At 45.2% G+C, this 23,025-nt stretch overlaps 1 protein-coding gene across 1 annotated transcript; it reads right to left on the bottom strand.

Annotated features, from left to right (window-relative positions):
* Nucleotides 1-314: 314 nt before the first annotated feature.
* On the bottom strand, nucleotides 315-16,737 carry SERPINB5 (serpin family B member 5). The gene is made up of 7 exons (XM_009936476.2): nucleotides 16,679-16,737; nucleotides 10,731-10,905; nucleotides 7,759-7,896; nucleotides 6,212-6,329; nucleotides 5,227-5,369; nucleotides 2,936-3,103; nucleotides 315-1,638 (listed from the first exon to the last, which is right to left on the bottom strand). The coding sequence occupies exons 2-7, from the start codon at nucleotides 10,902-10,904 to the stop codon at nucleotides 1,246-1,248; spliced, it is 1,134 nt and encodes a 377-aa protein (XP_009934778.1). The 5' UTR covers nucleotide 10,905; nucleotides 16,679-16,737; the 3' UTR covers nucleotides 315-1,245.
* Nucleotides 16,738-23,025: the final 6,288 nt, after the last annotated feature.

Here is a 23,025-nt window from a genome sequence, read left to right as displayed (position 1 = left end):
TTTTTTTGTTTTGACTCTGTGGCCTAAGTGAATCTGTTGATTTCCATTCCTGTCGTTTATTGGAGGTCAAGAGTGAGCACTGACACTGTCAGTGAACACATGAGAGTGAACGCACAGTCTGACACTGGAGGTACTGCAGACTTTGGACACAGGTTTTATAGCGTTTTATTCTGAACAGTAATTAGGTAAACTAGTACTGAACATATGCAGCAGGCAGTCTTTAGATAGAAATGAAATCTGATTACCATGATTTCATATGGAATTTGGAAACTGGTAATTACAATGTTAACCTCACTCAAGTCGAAGTCCTTATTTCTTTCTCATGCCTCAGGCATTAACTAAGTGCATGGAGTCTCCTAAATGCTGAATCCAGAACTAGAAATGGCAGATAATCTGTGTGTGAAAAGTGTGGCACTTCCAGTATTAATCCAACTATTTTCTATCCTAGTATTGCGTAACGTTCTTTTTCTCAGGATACGTACAACAGGACTTCTCGTAGCTGCAGTGAACTGGTCCCCTCTGCCACGTCTGAAGGCCAATGAGCCAAAAAATCCCACGCAGCAGAGCCCAACCTCTCCAATCTATGAACTGACGTAGCTCACGCTGAAAAGTCTTCTGGGTACGCATTTTGTCACCATGATTATTGCCTCTTGCATCCACCGGTCTCAGTGCAGCTGCAAACTCTGATGCTGGCCTGAATTGTCTTGCTGCTCTGCAGAACATGGGCACTGCTTCCCCAGGCGTTGGCAGGGCCTGGGAGGGCACCCAGGACCACCAGGGCGTAGCCAGGTACCAGGGGAGGGCTATCACACCACATGTCCGCATTTTCCCCTTCTAGGCAGTAGGAATCCGCAGAGTGTGGGTCATGAGGGAGGGTGGTTTGGCTAGGGAGAAGGAACATAGCTCTTCTTCCCACAGCCCCTTCTAGCTCTGGGTCTATCAATCAGTTCACTTTGTTTTGGGGAAAAAGATGTCACGGAGGAAGAAAATATACTTGCTGCTGAGGCTGGGATACTTCTCAGTAAAATACGATGTGTTGTTCACAGTGGGAATCCTTCAGCTCAAGGGGATGAAACACGAGGAGATAAACTAGTTGTGCTGCATATGTAGAGTACGTTGCATTACCCAGCTGATATATGAACCTCTTAGATTTCCTTTCAAAGGTGATAGTCAGGATGCCAAGCTTTACAGGAACGTGCGTCACCGTAAATGTAACTGTGCTTTTTCATAATGAATACACCCTGCTTAAGGGGAACAGAATCGGCCTGAAAGAATCACGTTGCGAGTTTTGTTGTGCCTAAACAAAAAGATAAATGGGTGGTCAGCTTTAAATTCGTCTTTGTGTTGCAGAATCCGATATCCTGGTACCTCTCGGGACTCGCCACCTTGTTCATTTACTTCTAAAGAGACTTTATGGATGGTCTTGGACAAAACCACACCTTTGGTCTCACACATTTCAGAGAAATCTGATGCGCTCTCATCAAAGACATTTGTCATGCCCAGGCTTTCCAGAAATGGCTTCAGGTCATAACTGCTTTCCAAGCTAAACTTTGGAAGAAATACATTCACTTTGGTGTTGGCCATCATGCTGGGATTGGTCCACTGTAATAACGTCTTGTCGGTGAGTGCCTTTTCCAGCTGAAGTCAGAAAGGAACAGAGGAAATTAATCAGCAATTCAAGGAAAGAGAGAAAAAAGTAGACCACTCCTGAACATCCCACTCCTGTCAAGCCCCAAAGAATAAAGTCCAAATGGCCACCTTTGCTTTTGAATTCGCGACTGGAGCATTCAGGGTGAACATGCTCCCAGCTATATTGACGTATATATGATTTAATGCATAGGATGTGCCCCCAGAGCAATGGCACTGAACACACACGCTCTGACTATCAGCCCCTTACAAGCTTTTGATACCCAATCACCTCAACAACCGTAGGAAGGAACCTGAGAAAGACAGCCCCCACCCAGGTTACACCCGGCCAACCAGCGGATCCAGAAGTCTTGACTCCTGGCCCTACAAGTAATGAAATGGCTGGTATTTGGGACACAAAAAGACTCCAAATCCAGAGCCTGATCTCAATACGACATGCAGCTGTTTGAGCAGAGTTTTAAAAACGGGGGAGTGAGGAGGCAGAATCTGGGGCCACAACAAATCGGTGCTAGGAATGGCCTCACTTGCATTTTAAGGTATGCATGTTCTGTAATTTACTCCCACATGTAAAAGGACCTTACAGCTGTAAGGGCAGAGATTTTACAAACGAGATTTATAAGATCATCCGTCTCTCAATCCTTAAGTTTTGAAGAGGGGTGAAAATATGTTTTATCATTTCCATAGAGAAATTATATAAGAAATAGCTGTTCTTTAGGAAATGCCTTATTCTTCACATTTCTGTGCAATTGTAATAGAAATGTGTCCTTTTCAGACACCTCTGCTCAAAATTAAAACCTGGAGAAATGTAAGACCTTAGGAAAAAAAATCGTAGATACATGCCAATTGAAAAAAATGAGGACACCAGAGTAAATAAAGTCAGCACTGCTGAGTACCCCGTAAGTATGAGTTTAAGCACTTTACTATACCAAGAATAAAAATCTTTAAATGCAAATTAATTTGTTGGGGCAGATTGTCGATGCGGACTTCTGAAGTGCATCACGGGCACCTTCTGTACTTTACACTGTCTTCTGTGAGGCCCTGTCTGAAACCAAGTCTTGTTCAGATCTCACACTTGGCCACAGCAGAAATGATGACATTGCAAATACGACATCAGGAGCAGAGAAGCAGAATGAGAAGGTAAATTCACAGGAATCCTACTTTTTTTTTTTTTCTTTCTACATAGCCTAAAGTTATTTAAAAGTTAACAAAAACCTTCCCTAAGCTTATGGCATTATAAGCGTGCTGTTTCCAAAGGAAGCATCATACCAATTTTATTTTTTCCTCTCACCTTTTCCAAGCCAGTGGTCTCATCTTCGATCTCTTTGGGCAGCAGAATGAGCATGCTTATATGTTTGTTAAGGCATGGAAGCTCGAGGATGGAAACATTCAGTTCTTTTACATAGCCCAGACAAAAAGTAGCTTCCAGATTCATCATTTGCACTGGTTTGGTTTCAGTCTGCAAAACACAGAGGAAACAATCTAGCATTCCTTTTAATTCACAACTAAGGTGGCAAGAGGGAAAAGTTTGCAAGCTTGCATGTAAGCTGTAGTTGAGAATTTGTTGCCTTTCATAGGTAATGAAACCCACTTTAAGAGTGCTGGAGAGCAGCTCTGCGGAGAGGGACCTGGGTGTCCTGGTGGACAACAGGTTGACCATGAGCCAGCAGTGTGCCCTGGCTGCCAAGAAAGCCAATGGGATCCTGGGGTGCATCAAGAAGAGTGTGGCCAGCAGGACGAGGGAGGTTCTCCTTCCCCTCTACACTGCCCTAGTGAGGCCTCATCTGGAGTACTCTGTCCAAGTCTGGGCTCCCCAGTTCAAGAAAGTTGAGGAGCTACTGGAGAGAGTCCAGCGGAGGGCTACGAGGATGATGAGGGGACTGGAACATCTCCCCTACGAGGAGAGGTTGAGGGAACTGGGCTTGTTCAGCCTGAAGAAGAGAAGGCTGAGAGGGGACCTTATAAATGCTTACAAATATCTGCAGGGTGGGTGTCAGGAGGATGGGGCCAAGCTCTTTCCAGTGGTGCCCAGTGACAGGACAAGGGGCAATGGGCACAAACTGAAGCACAGGAAGCTCCAGCTGAACCCGAGGAAGAACTTCTTCCCTCTGAGGGTGACGGAGCCCTGGCCCAGGCTGCCCAGGGAGGCTGTGGAGTCTCCTTCTCTGGAGATATTCCAGCCCCGCCTGGACAAGGTCCTGTGCAGCCTGCTGTAGGTGACCTTGCTTCGGCAGGGGGGTTGGACTGGGTGACCCACAGAGGTCCCTTCCAACCCCTACTATTCTGTGATTCTGTGATTCTGTGAAGAGCCCCTTGTAGTGAAAGCTGTTGGCTCTCTACAGTAGGCAGCTTTCCAAAGAAAAGTGGCACACAAGTCTACTTAATACAATAGCAGCAGACTGGGGATGTGCCTTAAAACAGAAAATTACCTAATCTCGGTGGCCCCTCGTGCCTGTTTCACTGAGCACTACAAACTACACTGTCTACAGGGCATCGTAATGCCAGTATGTGTAAAGCACTGAGCACATCTCAACAGTGGAGGTCAAGCTGTTCATATGAATAACTGATACTTTGCTTCAGGAGCTGAAACAGAATAAGAAGAAATTTCAGGCTCACCTAAAGGCATAGGTCTTTGTTTTTCATGAATTAAACAAAACAAAACAAAACTCTATTTTGTAGGGAATATTTGCAAACTAGAAACTCATTTTAAAATTCAAATGCAGTAGAAAAATGTTACTTTAGGAAAAAAAAAGTGGGATATTTCACTTTAAAAAATTTATTGTTTATTGTATAATTTTAAAAACTTCTTTAGCTGAAACTGGTAGCTGCTGTGGTAATTTATTAATATTTTCAGTGAACTTGAAACTCCAGCTTTTCTTGTGCATGTATATATACACACATATATACATATATTTGGAGCATAATCTCTTTATCTCACAAATGTTGCCCGGCTTTATGTCTGGGTTTAATGCTGCACAATATTCATCACTGGCCAGAGATTCCTGAAGGCAAGAGCCACGGGTGCTGCACCCACTTGGCCCTCGTGGCCAAGCAGGGCTGATCTGCGGAGGGCTGCAGTCCTGAGCCTGACTGGAAAGAGGGAGATTGATGGGGTGCCATCCCTGGGGAGGAAAGCGCCTCAGGGGTGTACTCAGAGACACCTCACGTGTGTAGACGTTTCACTAGCTCTGTGACCACGAGAAATGCAATGTTTTGTGATTTACCCCTGCTGGCTTTGGGCTGCAGCCCTGAAACCTCAGCTACCCATGAGAACGTGCATCCCCTTGTTGCAGGCAATGGCAGCTTCTGGTCACTGGTTGCCGTTGCCTAAATAACAGGACAGTCTGTTTTCACACTGAGCCTTTGAAAGATGGATATGAAAGCACCAGCAAAGTTTAAAAACAACACGACAAGCAAATCGGTTTAGGGATCCTCGCAACAACATACATGCTCAGATAAAAGACTCTAAGAATGCCATGGTAATAACAAACTTTCCTCATTTTCTCTTACTGGGATTTCCTCAGCTCAAAGATTGCATTTTCTCGAGTGGAAACAGTGCTCTATTATTTTTTCAGAACATACCTTGCTGACTTTAAAGGGACATTCTTTGATCTCTGCCTCTGGGAACTTCTTCATCCAGTTTGTGACAAAATAAGCCGCGTTAACTAGGAGGATCTGAGTCTGGTCACTTACACTGTCCTCATTCAAAATATTCTCCATTTTGCCTGTGAACAGGTTTAAGCTCGTTGTTAGTAAAACAATACATTATCAATCCATCAACTGCTCTACTGAATATGGAAACACTTCACTGAATTAAAACATCTGCATCTTGTACCTCAACAATAGGAGATTTTAATTCCAATGGGAAATTCCAAACAGAAGCACTTACTTAAAAATGCAATTTAATGTCTGAAATGGGATTTGAGATCAAGACCGATCTTCCAAATGACATTTTTTTCTTGTCTTATATAGCATGGAATCAAAAACAGGTCTACTGCTTTTGTTTAGCACCTTCAAGAAGGTACTGAATTTTCAGTGATATTCAACAGGTGTAAGCAAAAAATCGTTTGTCATTTGGAGAGCCAGACCGAAGCGAAGTTCCAGACTAGCTGCCACTCATTTCTAGAGTGACACATGAGAATAAAACAACCACAATAACAAAAAAAATGCTTCTCTGATTACAGTTCATAACCCAATGCTGCTACGGACTTCAAAAAGAGTGTGGAAATGTTGTGCGTCCCCATTTCAGACCTGTTCAAGTGGTGTCATAAAAGACAACAAATTCAGAGCACCAGGGAGGCAGGTCCTGCCTTCACCCATGGACTGCACGGGCAGGGCAAGGCTGTGCTGGCCCGGGACGGACCAGGCTCACGCACCCACGCTTCCATGTCTGTACCACCCGAGGGCAAGAGGCCACAGCCGACCCCGCTCACGAATCCAAACGATAGGTCTAGTCCCATTGCTGTCACCACGTATTTACTTCTGAAAGCACTGGTAAAGAGGTGTCCTGAGGACAAAGCTCTCTTTCTTCAGAGGAAGAAGAGCCCCAAGGTTAAGCTGTGCTCACCATCAGTTAGCTCTGACAGAGATTTGTTGATCTTCTGTCGGGTTTCCTCAGCCTTTTCTTTGAACTCCACTAATTCCAGCTCAGATGGAAAAGGCCTCTTCGTGGAGTTGACAAAGTCCTGAAAGACACAAGGTACCAAAGCCATCCTTGGTTAAACTCCATCCACTCAATGACAGCCTGCAACCTCAGCATCCCCAGCTTCACCGCAGGGTAGCTGGGGACCTTGTTACGATGGATCACTACCAAATAACAGCAGGTGACATCACATCACATCACCCCCAAGGCTGCCTTCAACCCAACGGCATTACAACAGCAGAAAAAGTAACTTTGGTATGGCAGGAGTGAGCCACACGTTGCCAGAGCTGGAAAGGGTAAGGCAACCCCCAGTCCCGGCGTGGGCAAGAGAGGGGGCTGAGGTCAAGGCCACGGGCTGCTCACGTCATGTCTGTCCTTGCCTGGTGAGAAGTTTGTTGCTGTGGATGGGTACCGGCCTTTGCTGTAGCCAAGGCTGAACAGCAGGCAAGCTGAGCATCGTTAAGCACGCTGAGTTTTCTGAAACATCACTTTTAGGCTGATGTTGTCCTTACCTTTGTCCCTATACAAAGGCGACTCTGCAGGGGAATAAAACACCCGTAACATTTTTCTCAGGTATTTGCAAGGTCCATAAGTTATAAGGCCAACCACCACTTTCCTCACTTGTGCTGTTTCAATAGCCAGGCTCCTGCCTCCTCAAACTGATTACAAAAGCTGCAGTTCATGCAGTAATTACATGGGTGTGTGAACTGGACAGACACTTGCGCCACCAACTTGCTTTAAAACTCCTTTTCACTCCTACTTACAATGCAAACACCTTGATGTGGCGTAGAATTTATATTGCCTTCAAAACCTCCTGAGCCTACTGACCCAAAGCACATTAATGACAGAACCACAAATGTTGTAATCGTTGCGTAGCTTGGGGCCAAGCAGCACACTCGCCCTCCTACAGACTTTTATGGCAGCAGAGAGTATTCTGTTGTTCACCCTCTGAATCTAGTCAAGCAGCAGGCAAAAGCGAGAGAATTTATTTCAAAAAGCACCGAAGTCTGACACCGTGACCCGTCAACATCAAGGGAGATCAACAACAAGGGAGACCTGATTGCAGCCTTCCAGTACTTAAAGGGAGCCTACAGGAAAGATGTAGAGACAACTCTACTTTTAGTAGAGACAACAGTGACAGGACGAGGGGTGATGGTTTTAAACTAAAACAGGGTAGGTTTAGGCTGCATAGAAGGAAGAAATTCTTTACAATGAGGGTGGTGAAACACTGGAACGGGTTGCCCAGAGAGACAGTGGAGGCCCCATCCCTGGAAACATTCAAGCCCAGGTTGGACAGGGCTCTGAGCACCCTGATCTCGTTAGCGGTGTCCCTGCTCGCTGCGGGGGGGTTGGACTAGATGACCTCTGGGGGTCCCTTCCAACCCAAAACTTTCTACGATTCTATGATTCTATGATTCTATAACATGCTGGCCAAGCAAGTCGTAGCACCGGGGCTGTTCTGCAGGACTTACTGTGGTAGGATGAAGCGCCTTGTCCACAAAGAGCCGTTTGACCATTTTCAGCGCAAAGAAAGAGCTGAGTTTGGAAACATCGGAAGTTACTGTTTGAAACCCGAAAGCAACATCTTTGACATCTTGTAAATGGAGTACCTGTTAAATGAGCATAATAAAATACTAAGCATATATTATTATTGTTATCTAAACATTCCAAATAGCTTAGAAAAAAGAAAAAATGCTGGTTTGTGACTAGAGTTGTGGCTTTTCATATCTAAGCTAACAACACAGCCTCTCTCTGTTGTTATTCAGAAATCATTTTTCTTTTATATCCTCATATAAATCTAAAAACGTGATTCTACCAGAACTTTAACGAAACAAACACAGGTCTTTCCTTTGAACATTTCAAAGAAACCAATAGACCTGTTCATGCTGGTGATGTGGATCACTTGATTAACACTCTGTAGTAAGGTTTTCACCAAAATTACATTCCTGTCCAAAAACCTGGAGCTTTTAAGCCAGATAAATGAGAGTCCCAGTTAGTCTCCTTCCTCGGAGTGGGCTACACCTTTAAAAACGCTGAACAGATCATCAAGTTTTCTGATTGCTGTGACTGGGACATGACATCACACGATATTGCAGCAAAAGTAGACCAGATAACTATGTCTGTTTTGGTAGACAAAGTATGAGCTGGAGGTAGGGCTGCTGGTCTACACACGGCCACCTCCCAGCTCCTGGGAATGACGAGTTCGGTTCTAGGAAGTTCTCACTGCTTTTAGGCAGCAGATGTGAGAGGTTCCTCCTCTTTTTTTTTTTGAAAATAACCCTGTAAATACGAACTGAACTTCTATGTCTGCTTATTGCAGGGCCTTCGATGGTGGCTGTTTCATTGGGGACCTTATAAATGCTTATAAATATCTGTAGGGTGGGTGTCAGGAGGACGGGGCCAGACTCTTTCCAGTGGTGCCCAGCGACAGGACAAGGGGCAACGGGCACAAACTGAAGCAGAGGAAGCTCCAGCTGAACACGAGGAAGAACTTCTTCCCTCTGAGGGTGACGGAGCCCTGGCCCAGGCTGCCCAGGGAGGTTGTGGAGTCTCCTCTGGAGATATTCCAGACCTGCCTGGACGCGGTGCTGTGCAGCCTGCTCTGGGTGACCCTGCTTCGGCAGGGGGTTGGACTGGGTGACCCACAGAGGTCCCTTCCAACCCTGACCATTCTGTGATTCTGTGATTCCAGGCAATCTTTCTCAAATTCCCACATGGGGTACAGCAGGTGCTAGCAACCTTCTTCTCCCTTTGTCCCCCGCTCCTGCTCTCTCTCCCTGAGCACATCAGATCCCCACAGACACAGCAAGCGGGTGCTCTGCCTTAGCCACCCCTCCGTGCCCTCCCCTCTCCTTGCTCACCGGGAGCAGAAGGAACTAAGCCCCCGAGGAGACAGCAGCAGCCCATCTCTCCTAGCCAAACTCCGCAGCCATTTCCTCAGAAACAACTTTCTCAACTTCTTTCCTTTTCCTCCAGCACTTTTATTTCTTACTGTAACTGCAGAAAACACTTCTGTGCCTGGAAACTGGGGAGAAAGCTACGCTCCTGCGACTTCTCTACCCGGGACAGCTTTTAGCAAGTTCGTTAACTGATATTCCAGAGTAAGACTGACAATCTGGCTCCTTTGGTGTCCAGTATTTAAAACCCAAGCACGAACTCAGGGGCAGGCAGAAGCTGGACCAGACGTGTAAAATAGGAGATATTTCATTTAAAAACATACCAAGTTCTCCTTGGTGTCTGCAGTCAGCACTTTTTATAGACTGCTTGAGAAATGTGAAACGTAAATGCGCTTGTGTAACAGAAGTCCATTTGTGGATGTGTACATTGACTTATTATGGGATGGTTCAAAGCAAATCGCAGGCACAAGTGAAAACGAAATTAAGCCCGGGTTGATACTTTGAACTCTCCCATTTGAAAGCCAGCGCTTGAATTTTGAAATGGTGAGGCAGCTGCAAGGTGTCTTAAATTAATACAAAAAAAGATCTAGAGTTCATTTTTAATTTTTTTTTAATGATTTTTAATGATTTTTTTTTTTTTAAATCTGCAAAGCCAAGTGGATATATTGCTTTGCACCTCTGCGAATAGCACGGGGCTCACTGTAATCTGTGGCACAGGAGGCTGCTCACGGGTACCTTCAGTGAACGAGACAGGACAGGGAGCAATTCCCAAAGGAGGGAAAACGTATTCAAATATGCAGAACGTCCCTCAGAGCAAGGTGATAATCAGCATATAAATGCACACTGAATTTGCTTCTCATTCACCTCTAGGTAACTGCAGAAACCACGGGCCCCCTCGCTGGGATAAAAATCTCTGCTCACGCGGAGGCAGCGGAGGAGGCTGTGAGGTTGCCTCCTTGAGCTTGGTAAAGCTGATGGCACCAGGACTGCCACACTGCATCGCGGTGTCGGAAACCCCTTGAACACCATGAGCTGCTTGTGAGGAGAAACATCCACGTTGTGCCCTCTCCTACTGCCTTAGCCTCCTCTCAGCTGTGTTGCAGGAGAAAGGGGAAACGCCGGCGACAGGGCTGTTAAGCTTACTCGCTGCTGATAGATAACAGCAAGATTATTTCCAATTCTGTAAAGCTTAGGCGTTCTTGAATAATGAAAAAAACCAATTATCCAGAAAATGCAGTGATTTTCAGCCACAGTCAACACTACACTAAAAGGAGACACGGCTTTAATGCAGCTGTTGAGGGCTCTGCCATGGGCCCCTCCACCTTGTATACGCTTGAGAAAGCTTTTTCTTTATGCCAGATTTTCAACCTCTTTGGCTGTGTGAAGCCATGGTGCGTGGAACCATTCAGGAATTTCAAATGGATGGTTTGCAGCCTGGCTTACAAGGGAGCCAGCTGTCCAGTAGAGTATTAACAAGAATAAATAAGAAAGCCACCTCCAACAGCCACATAATTTCGCAGCCACAGAAGAGGATGCTGACAGCTTACCTGTTTTATCTGGTCTGCAGTATCACCTTTCGTAGCTTTATATGCCAGAGCCAGAGATGTTGAGGCACACAGTGGGGCAAAAATAATATTGGCTCTTTTGTCCTTCTCACATAGTTTTTTGAACATGTCAACTGCAAAGGCAGTGTTTGCTAGCTGCAGAGCGTCCATCGTCATTCTGAAACAGAAAAGGGAAAAGAGAGATGACACACAGAGCATAACTCTATCTCCCACTGTGCTGGGGCTGGGTCAGAGCACTGATTTCATTGCTGAAGGAGGCTGGACACCAGTATGGGAACTGGGCAGCTTGAACCTACAGAGAGAGAAGGGGAGGACCTGGTCAAGCCCACTCAGGTTCAGAACACACCAGCAGCTCCTGAGGAGCAAAGAAGATCTCACCCATGTCCAGCCAAGAAGTGTGAGTGGTTCAGTAACAGCCATCACCTTCCAGTGACAGCTGGCAATGCCACGTTACATGGAGCCAGGATTACCAGAAGCACTTGGAGAAATCTAGGTAGGTCTGGATAACCCATGCATACGCAGTCAAATTAGATCACATATGAATTTAATCTGTTTTTAATTGATAGTCCTAAAATGTGCCAACTTATAAGGTACCGTGCCTATGCTCTGGGCTCTGCTGACTCTCAGAGAGGCCTTTAATAGTCTCATAATCTTTCCTGTCTCTTGCTTCACAGCTAATTGTTCATTAAAGCTTTAGCTTTGGTATATGTCCTTCCTCTACAGGATGATTCCCCACTCTCCATAGCCTTGCTAGAAGTCTCCAGAAAGCTGTCTGGTCCTGTAGGTTGAGATTGTCCTAGAAACTTAAAGAAGACCTCCTAAATAAATACTCTGTGTGCCCACTCATCACTTACACTGTTTTCACTGCAAATATTTTCCTAGCCATTCTTAACAACCGCAGTTGCCGCCGGGCTGTTAGATGATCTGTGCAGTCAGGAATGGGATGGGTGGTGCCCAGGCGACAGTCGCTGCAGTTCACGCTCTGGGAAAGCCAGGGATTATTCTCATCTTCCAGACTGCTTGCACATACCTGAAATTGAGCTTTGGTGTAAGCGTGTTTGTATAGATTCAAGCTAACGTGGGTGAACCACAGAGCTTCAGTCAATAGCACAAGCCTGGCTTTAGACCAACAAGCACACAGAAGACAACCCCTTTAGCATAGTGAATTTGACACCACTCTGCCCCCAATATTTGTTATCCCTAAAAAAAAAGGGAATCTGTTAAAACTGGGGCTAAACAGCTCCATCAAAGCTATTGACAGAGACAGAAAGTAAATGGAAAAGATGAATATTGGGAGAGACTTCAAAAGGCATAAGATTTCACACAGACCCTAAAAAGTATCTCCAGCATTTGCTCTCTCTAGGAAAAATGGCAAAATATTTGAACAAATATGATGTGGAGAGGTGATTTTAAAAGGTGTATTCTCATCCAGACACACACCTATCTGCACTTCCATTTCAAGCTCTGAGATTTTATCCTGTTACGAAAAGGAAAGTCAGTTATTTCTTACATTGGTAGGAGGTTTGCTAATCTTTTGAGAAACACCCTAAGGACAGGGATTTTTCTCCAATAACTGACTAGCTAATACTGCAGTCTCAAACATTTACTTACCCAATACTGCAGTCTCAAACATTTCCTTACCCAGTTCATATCACTTTCATCCTAGCCAGGAGAGATCTGACCGGGTGAGAGCAGCAAGGTACGCGAAGACGGAAAGGGGACGAGGGAACATACAGGCAGGGAAATGTCTCCAGCAAGGGATCTTTCCTGACCGTTCACTCTCATCCCGGTTGGGAAAGGCGTTTTGAATTAGAACAATCTCCTATCTGAGTGCACGTGTCATGCTGCCCAAACTTAGCTGAACATCTGACACTAATGTACGCTGGGGAGCAGTTGTGGTACTTGACAGTAATGAATAACTTCCAAATCATCTGTGGTATTCATATATTTTCATGGGAGTAACAGAATGTGTGCTTAATTTGCCTGCGACAAGGTAAAGAGAACACTTAGATTTACTCATAAGTCCTGTTTGAATTAGAAGGTCTTTCACAATACAAATCTCTTTATTTTCATTCTAATTAACTTATAAATGCTCTCGGATCTATTTGGTAAGGCAACCATTCTATTTGGCAACTGGTTTGTTGTGGGCTAAAAGATGCCTGTAAACCTAGAAAAGGTTACTGAAATGCATTGCACAATCTAATTAAGGAAAAATAAAAAAAAAAAGATACAGGCATAAAACCAATGCTTTTTAAATCCATGTTTGAAAAGCCCACCTAACCAGCACTGCACGCTCGCAAAGCGTTCTGACTGTTGGTATTGGCAACAAGCTGTTTGCTAACAAATCCCCCTCCCGCTTGGAAAAAAAGAAAACAGGAATTTGTCTTGAGGAGGGGAAACATTAAATATGTATCCCTGAAGAAAGTTATCCCCACATAAAAATATAGAGGAGTTTGCTTTGCAACTGCTAGAGGCTTTGCCAGAACCCTGAGTTCAGAATGGGTCTGGCCGGACTTGCCCACCTTCCAGTCGCCTGGCAGTGCCCAGCAGCTGCTTGGTAAGGAGAGATCATCCACGTGAGATCCCATTTTACGGCGTCAGCAGGCATCGAGCTGACGTCAGGCTGAGGTGCAGGAAACACGTCTCGGAGATCTTATGGGTGTAAAGGGAGAACTAAGCTCCAGCCCAGCACCGCAACCATCTATCTCATTTACGTAGTCACTTCTCACACATGAAAGCAACTAATTACCAGAAAAGCCAAGCTTGCCAGTAACCATGGGCTCAGCACACACCTCAAAGGAGGAGAGCTTTGGGCACAGCAGTAGCAAAAGACAGTTAAAACAAATTGGAACGACTGAGACTGCTGATGAGGGAGCAACCTGGAACAGCAGGGGCAAAGGGGCAAACGTAAAGTCATCCTCTGAAATGCCTCTCTGCAGTTTCTCATCCCAGACTTGCACCTCTGTGCCTGTGCACGTCTTAAATAAACTCCCTTGCATAGGCTACCTGTCTTATCTTCCCCATTAACTCAACCATTCACACTTGAACACACCATAAATATGTATACTTTGACTTCTTATCTCTCTCCCTCTCTCTGCTCCCCCCTCCCAGCTAAAATTTGAAGATCTGGGGCAAGTACCAACTTCCCAGGTATTTCTTACTGAGGACCTGGTGGAAAATTACCCAGGGGACCAAGAATGTGTCATTCAACATCTACCACCCTCAAGAAGACAAACAATATGAAGAATCTCACAACGCAGAAAGAGGCACGCAGTTCACCTGAAAAAAATCGTACTTGCTGTTGGGGTAGAATATCACTCTTTAGTGCTGGCTGGCCTGATATTATTCTATTTAGGCCTCTGGATCTTCCTTACAGGCTAAAAATCAATATGCAATCATAACCGCTTAAAAATGCTTCTTGTTCCGTTCTGGCTTAATATTGCACATGCTCTGCTGTCATCCCAACATTAGTATTTTCAGTTATATTGGCAAGCCTAGGGTGATTTTAAGATGTGCATGTGCTACCTGTGTTCTGCTTCCTTGGGTTGCAAAAGACTCAGAGTAAGAAAATAAAATAGTAAATTTTGCAAAATTGAATGAAACTCTTCTTCCTTGTGCCAATGAAAAGCTGTACTAAGGCTTAAAAGCTCTTCTTTTCTAACCTCACTGGTAACTCTGATAGTGTTCATGTTGGATCATTTTCTACAAAGTTTCGATGTTCCTTTTCCGTGAGGAAAACAGGAGGTATTTCGTGGTGAATCTTTTATTTACCTTTTGTTCACCCAGTAACTGCTGATACTCTCAAAGCTTCCTCTGTGCTGAGTGAAACTATTTCTGGTAGTGGTAAAGCTCTCCATTCTTATAAATTCTTTCTTTTAGTGCTACCATTGAAATAATGCTGATTCAGGGCATTTTGTTGGAAAAAACCCTCAGTTTCACCCTTAACCTTGAATAATGGGCTGGATAGCCAAGAATAATTTCTATTTCACCATCTTTTTCAACGGCACCTGGTCAGTCAGTTCTTTTATGCTCCATGTATTAATGATGTTACGACACTTAGCAGCTCATGACATTCATATTCTTGAAAGGAATTTACTGTATTAAATATTACAAAATCTTGAATGTCCTTGACGCCTCAAGCATCCCAAGCCTTGTGAGCCCATCAAAGCCAGTTCCAGTCAAGTGAGAAGGGTTGAGGCTCGCATCAAGAGGAAAGCCCATTAGCTGCCCATCGGCAGTCTTAGAAACCAGAGGCAGCTCCTGAGTCAGTAATCACAGGGAACCCTCAAACAGGGAGGAGTCAAAAAATTGAAAATGAAATTTTAAGAAGGCCTGCTGCGAGGATTCTTGCTGAGTCCCTCCTTTCCTGGGAAAGTGGCATGTCAGCACTTCCAGAGAGGCCCGCGGCACTGGGGCATCTTCTAAGCACAGGCAGCTTGTGATCCACCCAGCTCTGCTTAAAAGTGTGGCTCTGCCACAGCGTTACAGGAACACTTCCAGATACAGAAGTGAGCTGAAAGGCTACAGAACCAGTTTAGAAAAACATCATTTAAACTCGTTTATTTGTATAAGACACCATTTTTGCTTAATCACTCTTGAATGCAAGAACAACAAAACAAAAGAAAAAAAACAACAGAGAGGTTTTGTTTACTATCTGCTTACTAAAAGGAAAGCTAAATATAGTTTATCTTTTACAAATAGACTCAGAAGAATAGCAATGTCTGTGTGAAAACATCTGACAAGTGAAGTTAGCGATACGATAGGGATAATCTGATAAAGCAGAACAAGTGCTTGTTTTCTTCTTGCTTTGGTCAAGCAGTCCATCCAGGAGAAGACACCTGTGTCAGACAAAGCATGGACAGTGCTGGGGGGCTGTGCAGGGTTTACAGCTCCGGAGCTGCGAGTGCCAGCGCCGTAGTCTCTCCAGTTCAAACAAACTTCCACTGAGAGGATAAATGATATGAAACAACCCATGCGTATGCTGCACAAGCCAGGCATTAATCTTTGAAATTAGCTCAAGCATTTAACCTGACCCCACTTGCTCCTACTCAACAAACACAAAATGTAAAGGAGATAAAAGACTTCTGTGAACCTTTTCTTCTTACTTCTACACAGACGACAACTCTCCACCTGGCAGACTACCTGGCTATGCAAGGAGGACACAACTTCCTCTGAACAGACATTTCTTTGAGGAGTGCAAGACTCCAGACTGACGTGGGACCAGAGCGTCTCGTACGGCTGGAGAAAAGGCACCGTCAGCAATACAGAAGGGAGAGTCGCTCCGGGAAGGCAAGAGAGAAATGAGCCACACAAGACGCTTTGTTGTGCCTCAACAGCCAGTGCATTCTCCAAACTAAATGGTCACACTGAAAATAAATTGGCAATTACTGGACCTCAGTTCCTGCCCTTCACTTTAAACAAGTGTGGATTAGTCACTTGATGAATGACTCCAAGCAAACAGAACGGAGTGTACACACCTCTGCAGAAAATGAGAGGAATACTCTTCTGTAACAGAGACTTACAAGCAGTCCACGTCCTGCTCTGACACATGCAGCATTTTTACACGCCATCATTCACAGCCTGCTTTTTCTGATATGGGAAAAGCCATTGGCAATAAACCAGAGGAAGTATAAATATTTTAATAAATCCTAATGCCCTTGCTGTCTCACCTGCCAGATCCTATTCACCGCTTCTAACGACTCTCTTCAGGGGGAAGAAATGCAGCGTGGCAAATGCAGCAATTTTGGGATGAAACAAAAACTCGTGGTTTCAGAAGGCTTTTTTGCTCCTTTAATTCCCCATGACATCTTTTTTGCACAAATTTCCTTATCCCACTCCCTCTACAAGATTGCGTCTCACAATGGAAAATTGTTAAGTGTTAGTTCAGCATTAATTAAAGTATCAAAGAAAAAAAAAAAAGCTGTACTTACTTTGCAAGGCTATAATCCTGGTAAACGAATCAATGCAATGGGTACAGCACGAAGAAGTAGCTACCCGTGGCGAAACCTTGCCGAGCAGAAGGCTCTGATAGCTGCCCTGCTCATGGACACCCCTCCCACTTTCCCAACCTTCATTTGTGCGCGCACACACTCCCTCTCACTTTCTTTTTTTTTTTTTCCCCCCTCCCTTCATCATTCTTCGTGGCAGCTCCTACACTGGAGGAGCAAAATGATTCACACCAGAGCTGTCTTTGCCTGCCCAGCTCCTGAAGACAACAACAAGCTCCGGCAGGCAAGAGCAGCCTTTGTGCATCGCCTCCAGCGAAAGGCGCCAGACAAGAACGAACGAAGACGACGAAGGAGACAACGCAGGAGGGGGATGAGCAACGAAAAGACCTTCTGAGCAGAACCAGCGCTCCGAGTTACGTTGGAATCGCCGCTATTTGCGGAAAAACTGCGACTGTGAAAAAGACACCCAGGAAGACGACCAAAACACGTAGGAGTGCGTGGCTGGGCACTTTGCATCTGTATCTGCATTAAGACAAGGTCTTAACTCTGTCTTTGCAAGGGGCATATGTGTGTATTTGGTTGCCTTAAAAACCCAAGGCCAGACTGGAGTTTTTTCCAAGGAAAAGTATCTGCCCTTCTTGTTGCTGTAAAGCAAGAGCTTCCTCCCACAAGCAGCCAGGTCCTCTGCAGGGGAGCCGCCTTCCCTGCCACCAGCTGTCCCCAGGGGCGGGAGGGGAACAGAAAATCCCATCCCTTCACCTCCAGGATGGGGTTCGTGTCAAACAGCCCACGTTACGACTGACGAATGCGACAGGGTGGGAGAAGAAAGTGAGAGGGAGAGGTGACGGTGCAGCCCACCAGGTCTGTTTTTATTTGAAAGACATACCTACGCAGTCCTTGGCAAGGAAGAGGTGGCCCAGCCCTGCTCCACAGCGTTCCCTGGCCGGGCAGCCGAGCCTCCCGCAGCGGGGAACACCAGCCAGCGCTCCCTGGGAGGCCACGGCTACGCTTGGGTCCCTGTGAGGAAACGGTGTGCCACGCCACAGGCACAGCTCAGCTTCACACCTCGGTAACCCCAGGTGGCCCCTGCATCCTTTTAGGCTACAAAAGGTAAATGCAAAATAATAGAGCTTGCTTTCAGGCTTGCAGCACTGGCGTGCCCAGCTGCCCAAATGAAAGGGCTGGGAACACAAAGGATGTGTTTTCACCAACGCGGTGCCTCCTCGGTGACAGCTGGAATTGGGGAGCTGTTACCTCCTTCTAGAACGACACTTTCCTGTGTTGCTTTGAGCATAGATCACGCCACAGCATCCTGATCAGGTCCTACCCATGTTTCCTTCCAAACGGCTCCTGAGCTCTTCTTACCCAAAGGAAATGAGATTTTACTTTCTGCTCTGACACAGATGGGGCTCACCTTCCATCATTACCAGGCAGCAAATTTAAAATTTGTATGCTTTGCCATAAGTGAATTCACAACAAAGACAGGGTGTGAATATGTTTAAGCAATTAAAAGCAGATAGAGGCCAGCTGGCTAAACTGTGCCACCTGGGCCATTGTTGTTGTGTATCTAATTATGCTTTCTGTAAGAGAAATTGTCATGAAAATGCACAATAATGTTCGCTGCCAGACTCTTCTCAGATGTCTGCAGGTAATCTGAAGCCAAACATCGTTGTCTCTGCAGGAGCAAACTTTCCTTCGGACCCAGGTCTACCAAGTACTACCTGTGAAGCGGCTCAGGAGCTGCTGGGTAAGCTGCAGGGAGGTGGACAACAGCCAGACTGCCTCAACAGAGACAGCAGAACTCACCAGACCCATGACCCTGCTAGTCATGGGTGGGAAATACAGACAGAAGTGCATAGATTCTTTTAAAGGCTTGGCCATGGAAAAGGGAAAGGACTCTGCACTGCCAAGCTGCAGGTGTGCAAACATCACTTATCCTCCCCTAGATAACTGCCCTGTGACAGCTGAGGTCTGGCACTCTGTAGCTGTGCAGAATCCTTCACCTGGACCTTGTTACCGCTGAGAAATTATTTCTGGTCACGGTGCCATGAACCTAATAATCCCTGCTGCAACTGTGAGGCTTCAGATGAAGGAGTCTCCACTGGCGCTGGTAACTGAGTGGCTCGGAGGGCAGTCCTGCTTCCCCTGAGAACAGATATTTTGGGGTCATTTGCTGTTGGAGGTAATGTTAAAATTACTGTGACTTCCTAGTATATTCTTATTCATATTTATGGGAATTCCTGACATGTGACTGAGTCTTACTTATAGCCCGACCAGGAAGATGCGGAAAAGCAGAAGATGATAACTGGAAAAGTAGGAGAGGCTTCAGCTCAGGTCGTTGAGGTTTGCAAGGGATGAGAAGTGAAGCAGTTCTCCCCCAGTCCAGGAACACTCTTTCCCAGTCTGACAGAATAACAAATACATGCATCAGCTTCCCCGTCTCCTTTATTTACCTTTCACTAAATTAGTCTTGTTCAGTTTAGTCTCAAAGTATTTTCAACACACACCTATTATGACCTGTATTTCTATCACCAAGTTAAAAAAAAAACAAAACAAAATAGAACCAATAACAGGACTTTTCCTTATTAAAAAAATCAAAACTTTTTTCAGCCCCCTGTGAGCTGGACACCTCCTGCTGTGAGATTATCTCAGAAAACAAAGTAAATAAATAAGGTAGAAACCATGGGGGTGTGACATGGAACACTTTGAATATTAAAGCCTGAAGCCTTGTAACGCAGACAAGTTAGAGTCTGCTGACGAAGCAATAACTGAGCTCTTGTCCTCACTCTTCCAGGTCTTCAGTAGCCCAAGGAAAAACACAAACGAAGATGTTGCGGGATGCTGGGGTCCAGCAGTTATGTCTGTGTGTCTCCATCCAGGAACCAGCAAGCCGGCCAGGCGGCGTTGCGGAGGGGACGCAACCGGCCAGGTGCCTCGCCTGTTCCTCAGCCTGCTTTTGGCCCTGGCTCCCCGGCTCTCCCCGCCGCTCCCTCCGAACACCTCCCAGGAACGCTGTCCCTGCATGCTGCAGAGAAGGGGAGAAGAACAGCTGCCTTCTCTCCGCTTCCCTCCGAGGAGGGAATACTGCTGCTCAACCCAGCATGGAGAACTATTTCAACTATTTCAGAGGCTCGAAGCGTCCGCTGGAGTCTTTTTTCTTTTTGCTTCCCCCAAACTCACTCATGCTCCGTGCATGCCTGACTGCAGTCAATGCTGCCACGCTTTGGAGACCACACGGGTGACCATCTCCAAGTGGGACTGAATCATGAATAGCACAAACTGGTGCATTCTTTCTGCGCTGCCAATCAGGAAAGGTCTTCTAGACCGAGTTACAGCTTTCACAGTAAGCTTTGGATCTGGCAAGGAAGCCAACGATAGGAGGTCACTTGTACACTTTTATTTTTATTCAGTCATCTACAGTTTTAGCACAATTAGAAAAATTCAAAGGGTAAGATTGCAGTGTCTGTAAACAGGTATAGACAGCAGAACTTTCCATATTTCTCACATAACATGGGTCTAGATTACTATTTAGCAACAGGAATAGAATCATAGAATCATAGAATCACTAAGGTTGGAAAAGACTTCTAAGATCATCAAGTCCAACCATCAACCCAACACCACCATGCCTGCTAAACTATGTCCCGAAGTGACAAATGGAACCATTCACCATTTATTTAAAAGGAGTTTAAAGATTTCTTCTAACAAAATCTTCCTGTCAAAAGAGTCAGAAGGTAGGAAGAGAACTGCTGAAGACTGTGAAGAAAGGATGCATATTTAACCTAAATTGACTACGTATGCGATGTTTTGGAAACCACCTTCAGCCAAAACACTTTTCCTTTTCATGAGGTATGCTAGCAAAGATTAGACTGAGAGTTATAAACCATAAGTGAATTTGAAATTAAAACAACACTTGCAATAATAAAGGTTTATTCTATGGTTCCATTGAGAGACACGAACTGAATAGTGACAAGCTGTCTCTCTCTCTCTTTTCTCTTTCTTCCGAAGACGTTTGCACTGATACACATAAGGGATGGTCTCACCTAGCAACACACTGATTCAACATGTGTGGTAGCAACAGTATTCTTCAGACATGTCTGCTGACGTAGAAGCATTATTCACCAGTGATTACCTCTAATAACAGACAGGAAATTAATTTCTCATTCTCACATGTGCTCACTTTGGGGCTTTTTTTAGTGACACTGGGGTATACGTTTCATTGGGAAAAAAAATTAAACAGGCAACCAAACAGCTGACAGCTTTCAGTGAGCACAAAGCCTTTGATCTGGCGACTAGGAAATGAATGATCCCATTGCTGGAATCGGGTTCCTGAGGATCTGCTTTCCCTAAAGGCACTGCTCCCAGCTCTTAGCACCAGGCATAATGCTTGGTGTAATGCAAGCAAATCGGCTTAATAAGAGATAGGTTTGACTAATTGGAAGAGCTTGTGCAAATAGCCTTACAACACAGCTAGGAAGTCAAAATATAAGGGGGAATCCATATATGTAAAAGAGACAAAAATCCCAGACACATTATTCTGAAACCTTATCTTTTTCCCACTGTACAAAGATGAAGATCAGCTTCGGTGAAACAAAAGCAGAGAGACAATGCTTTGGATTAATTACTTCTCACTACAGCGTCTGTGATCCGCGCCTTCCAGGAAGAAAAACTTTGAACCCATCCCTGCGTGCGCTGCTGGTTCAGGGTGCTGTCTCATGGGGACACAGATAATATTCTTTTTCCTCTGCCACTGATGCCCACCAGCTTCCCTTGCCAGGCTGGAACTATGGCTCAAAATCACCCGCCTCACTTTTGTCCCAGAAAAAAGGCAAACGCATCTACATTTGTCATGTTGCCTCCGTCCTTTTTTCCCATTTAGTGGTATTTTCAAATGTTTGAAGTGCCACTCCCTAGTATTGTTTAGGTGAATGGATTCACCTTATTGAAACCACCTTACCACGCCAGCACCGTTACCGAGGACGCTTTCTCTGCTTATCCACAATTTTACAGAACTGTGGAGGACCTCAACGAGTGAATTATTGGCAGCATAATAATCCATCAGTAAGTTCCTAACTGAGCGTAGAAGCAATTTTAGAATTATCCTCCTTCACCTAGCAAAATAAAATCTGTATGGGGATAGGATTGCTCCTGTGACTAGACCAACGTGGAAACCCTGAGGAGAGAAGAGATCACATCGGCACGAGGTAAATCAGCAGAAGCACCTTTCCCAGGAGGAGTAAAGGGACCAAGCAGCCCTCTCCCTCAGATGCTAAACTAGTTTTAACTCAGAGCTTCAGCAGTTTCTGGCAGGGATTACATGACCTTCCCTGCCCCCCACAGCAGAGCTGGACTCTGACACACAGCTTCTCCAGCTCTGTGTTTGTATTGCTCCCCTAACTGTCTCCTTACAATGTACAGCGGAAGGACAGAGTTAGGGATTTTGTTTCCCCTCTTTCTTTTATCCATCCTCGTCAGTAGATGAGTCACTTCTGTAATCCAAGTAGTTATGTGGCTGTGTGACTAACGTGGCTGAAGGCACACGCTTTCCCAGAGTTGCTTAGTGCAGTTTCACAGCCTGAATATATGCATATTAAAGGAAAATAAAAGCTTAGAATCAGTATTTGATGAAGATGTCACTGGAAATGGGCGCGCCGTCACAGGCTGAGTTTTCTCCTCTCGTGGGTGGAGTGAAGGCCTTTGTTTATCCCTGCATGCAGCTGAGATGAGGTGTGAACATGTTAATTCTTGCTTCTCAGGTTGCTATTTGGCAGGTCTGTGAAGGGCAACCAAATCACAGTGTGCATTCTTATGCACTGCTTGAAGGAGCACACCCTGCGCATTGTCAGTATGATCAGTATATTACAGAAGTTATCCCTGCAAACCTGTCCTGACTTCCAGGTGTCAAACTTACAGATAATGGTTCAAAACCCCAGCTAATGTAAACCGATCAGTGCCCATGAGAGCAAGGGAGCTATTCCCGTACTCAGCAGTGGATTCAGCTCATATAGCCACCAAACCAGGACTGCTAGACTTGCATCACATAGAACAGAATATGACGTTAGCCCATAACAGGAAAAGTACAAAAAAAGTTGTAAACAGTAAAAAATTATTTTATATTTTACAAAAGAAAGTGCTAGGACTTTGCCTGCTGTAGGTGACCCTGCTTCGGCAGGAGGGTTGGACTAGATGACCCACAGAGGTCCCTTCCAACCCCGACCATTCTGTGATTCTGTGATTCTGTGATAATAGAACGCTTCTTTTTCACTTTCCCAGTTACATTTACCCAGGCAACAGGTAACCTACTGAGACGCAGCTTTCTTCAGTCCTCCTGA

Source organism: Opisthocomus hoazin, chromosome 3 (genome assembly GCF_030867145.1).
Source record: "Opisthocomus hoazin isolate bOpiHoa1 chromosome 3, bOpiHoa1.hap1, whole genome shotgun sequence".
In the NCBI taxonomy this organism is placed as follows: domain Eukaryota; kingdom Metazoa; phylum Chordata; class Aves; order Opisthocomiformes; family Opisthocomidae; genus Opisthocomus; species Opisthocomus hoazin.
Note: the sequence above shows the minus strand (reverse complement) of the source record. Positions and strands in the feature narration are given on the sequence as shown.

Excerpts from the sequence above, each read along its gene's own strand:
- SERPINB5 (XM_009936476.2), bottom strand. The coding sequence starts at position 10,904 with ATGACGATGGACGCTCTGCAGCTAGCAAACACTGCCTTTGCAGTTGAC. Across the intron at positions 6,330-7,758 it reads AGGCGCTTCATCCTACCACA|GACTTTGTCAACTCCACGAA; the intron begins GTAAGTCCTGCA and ends TGTGTCTTTCAG. Across the intron at positions 1,639-2,935 it reads AGACCACTGGCTTGGAAAAG|CTGGAAAAGGCACTCACCGA; the intron begins GTGAGAGGAAAA and ends TTCTGACTTCAG.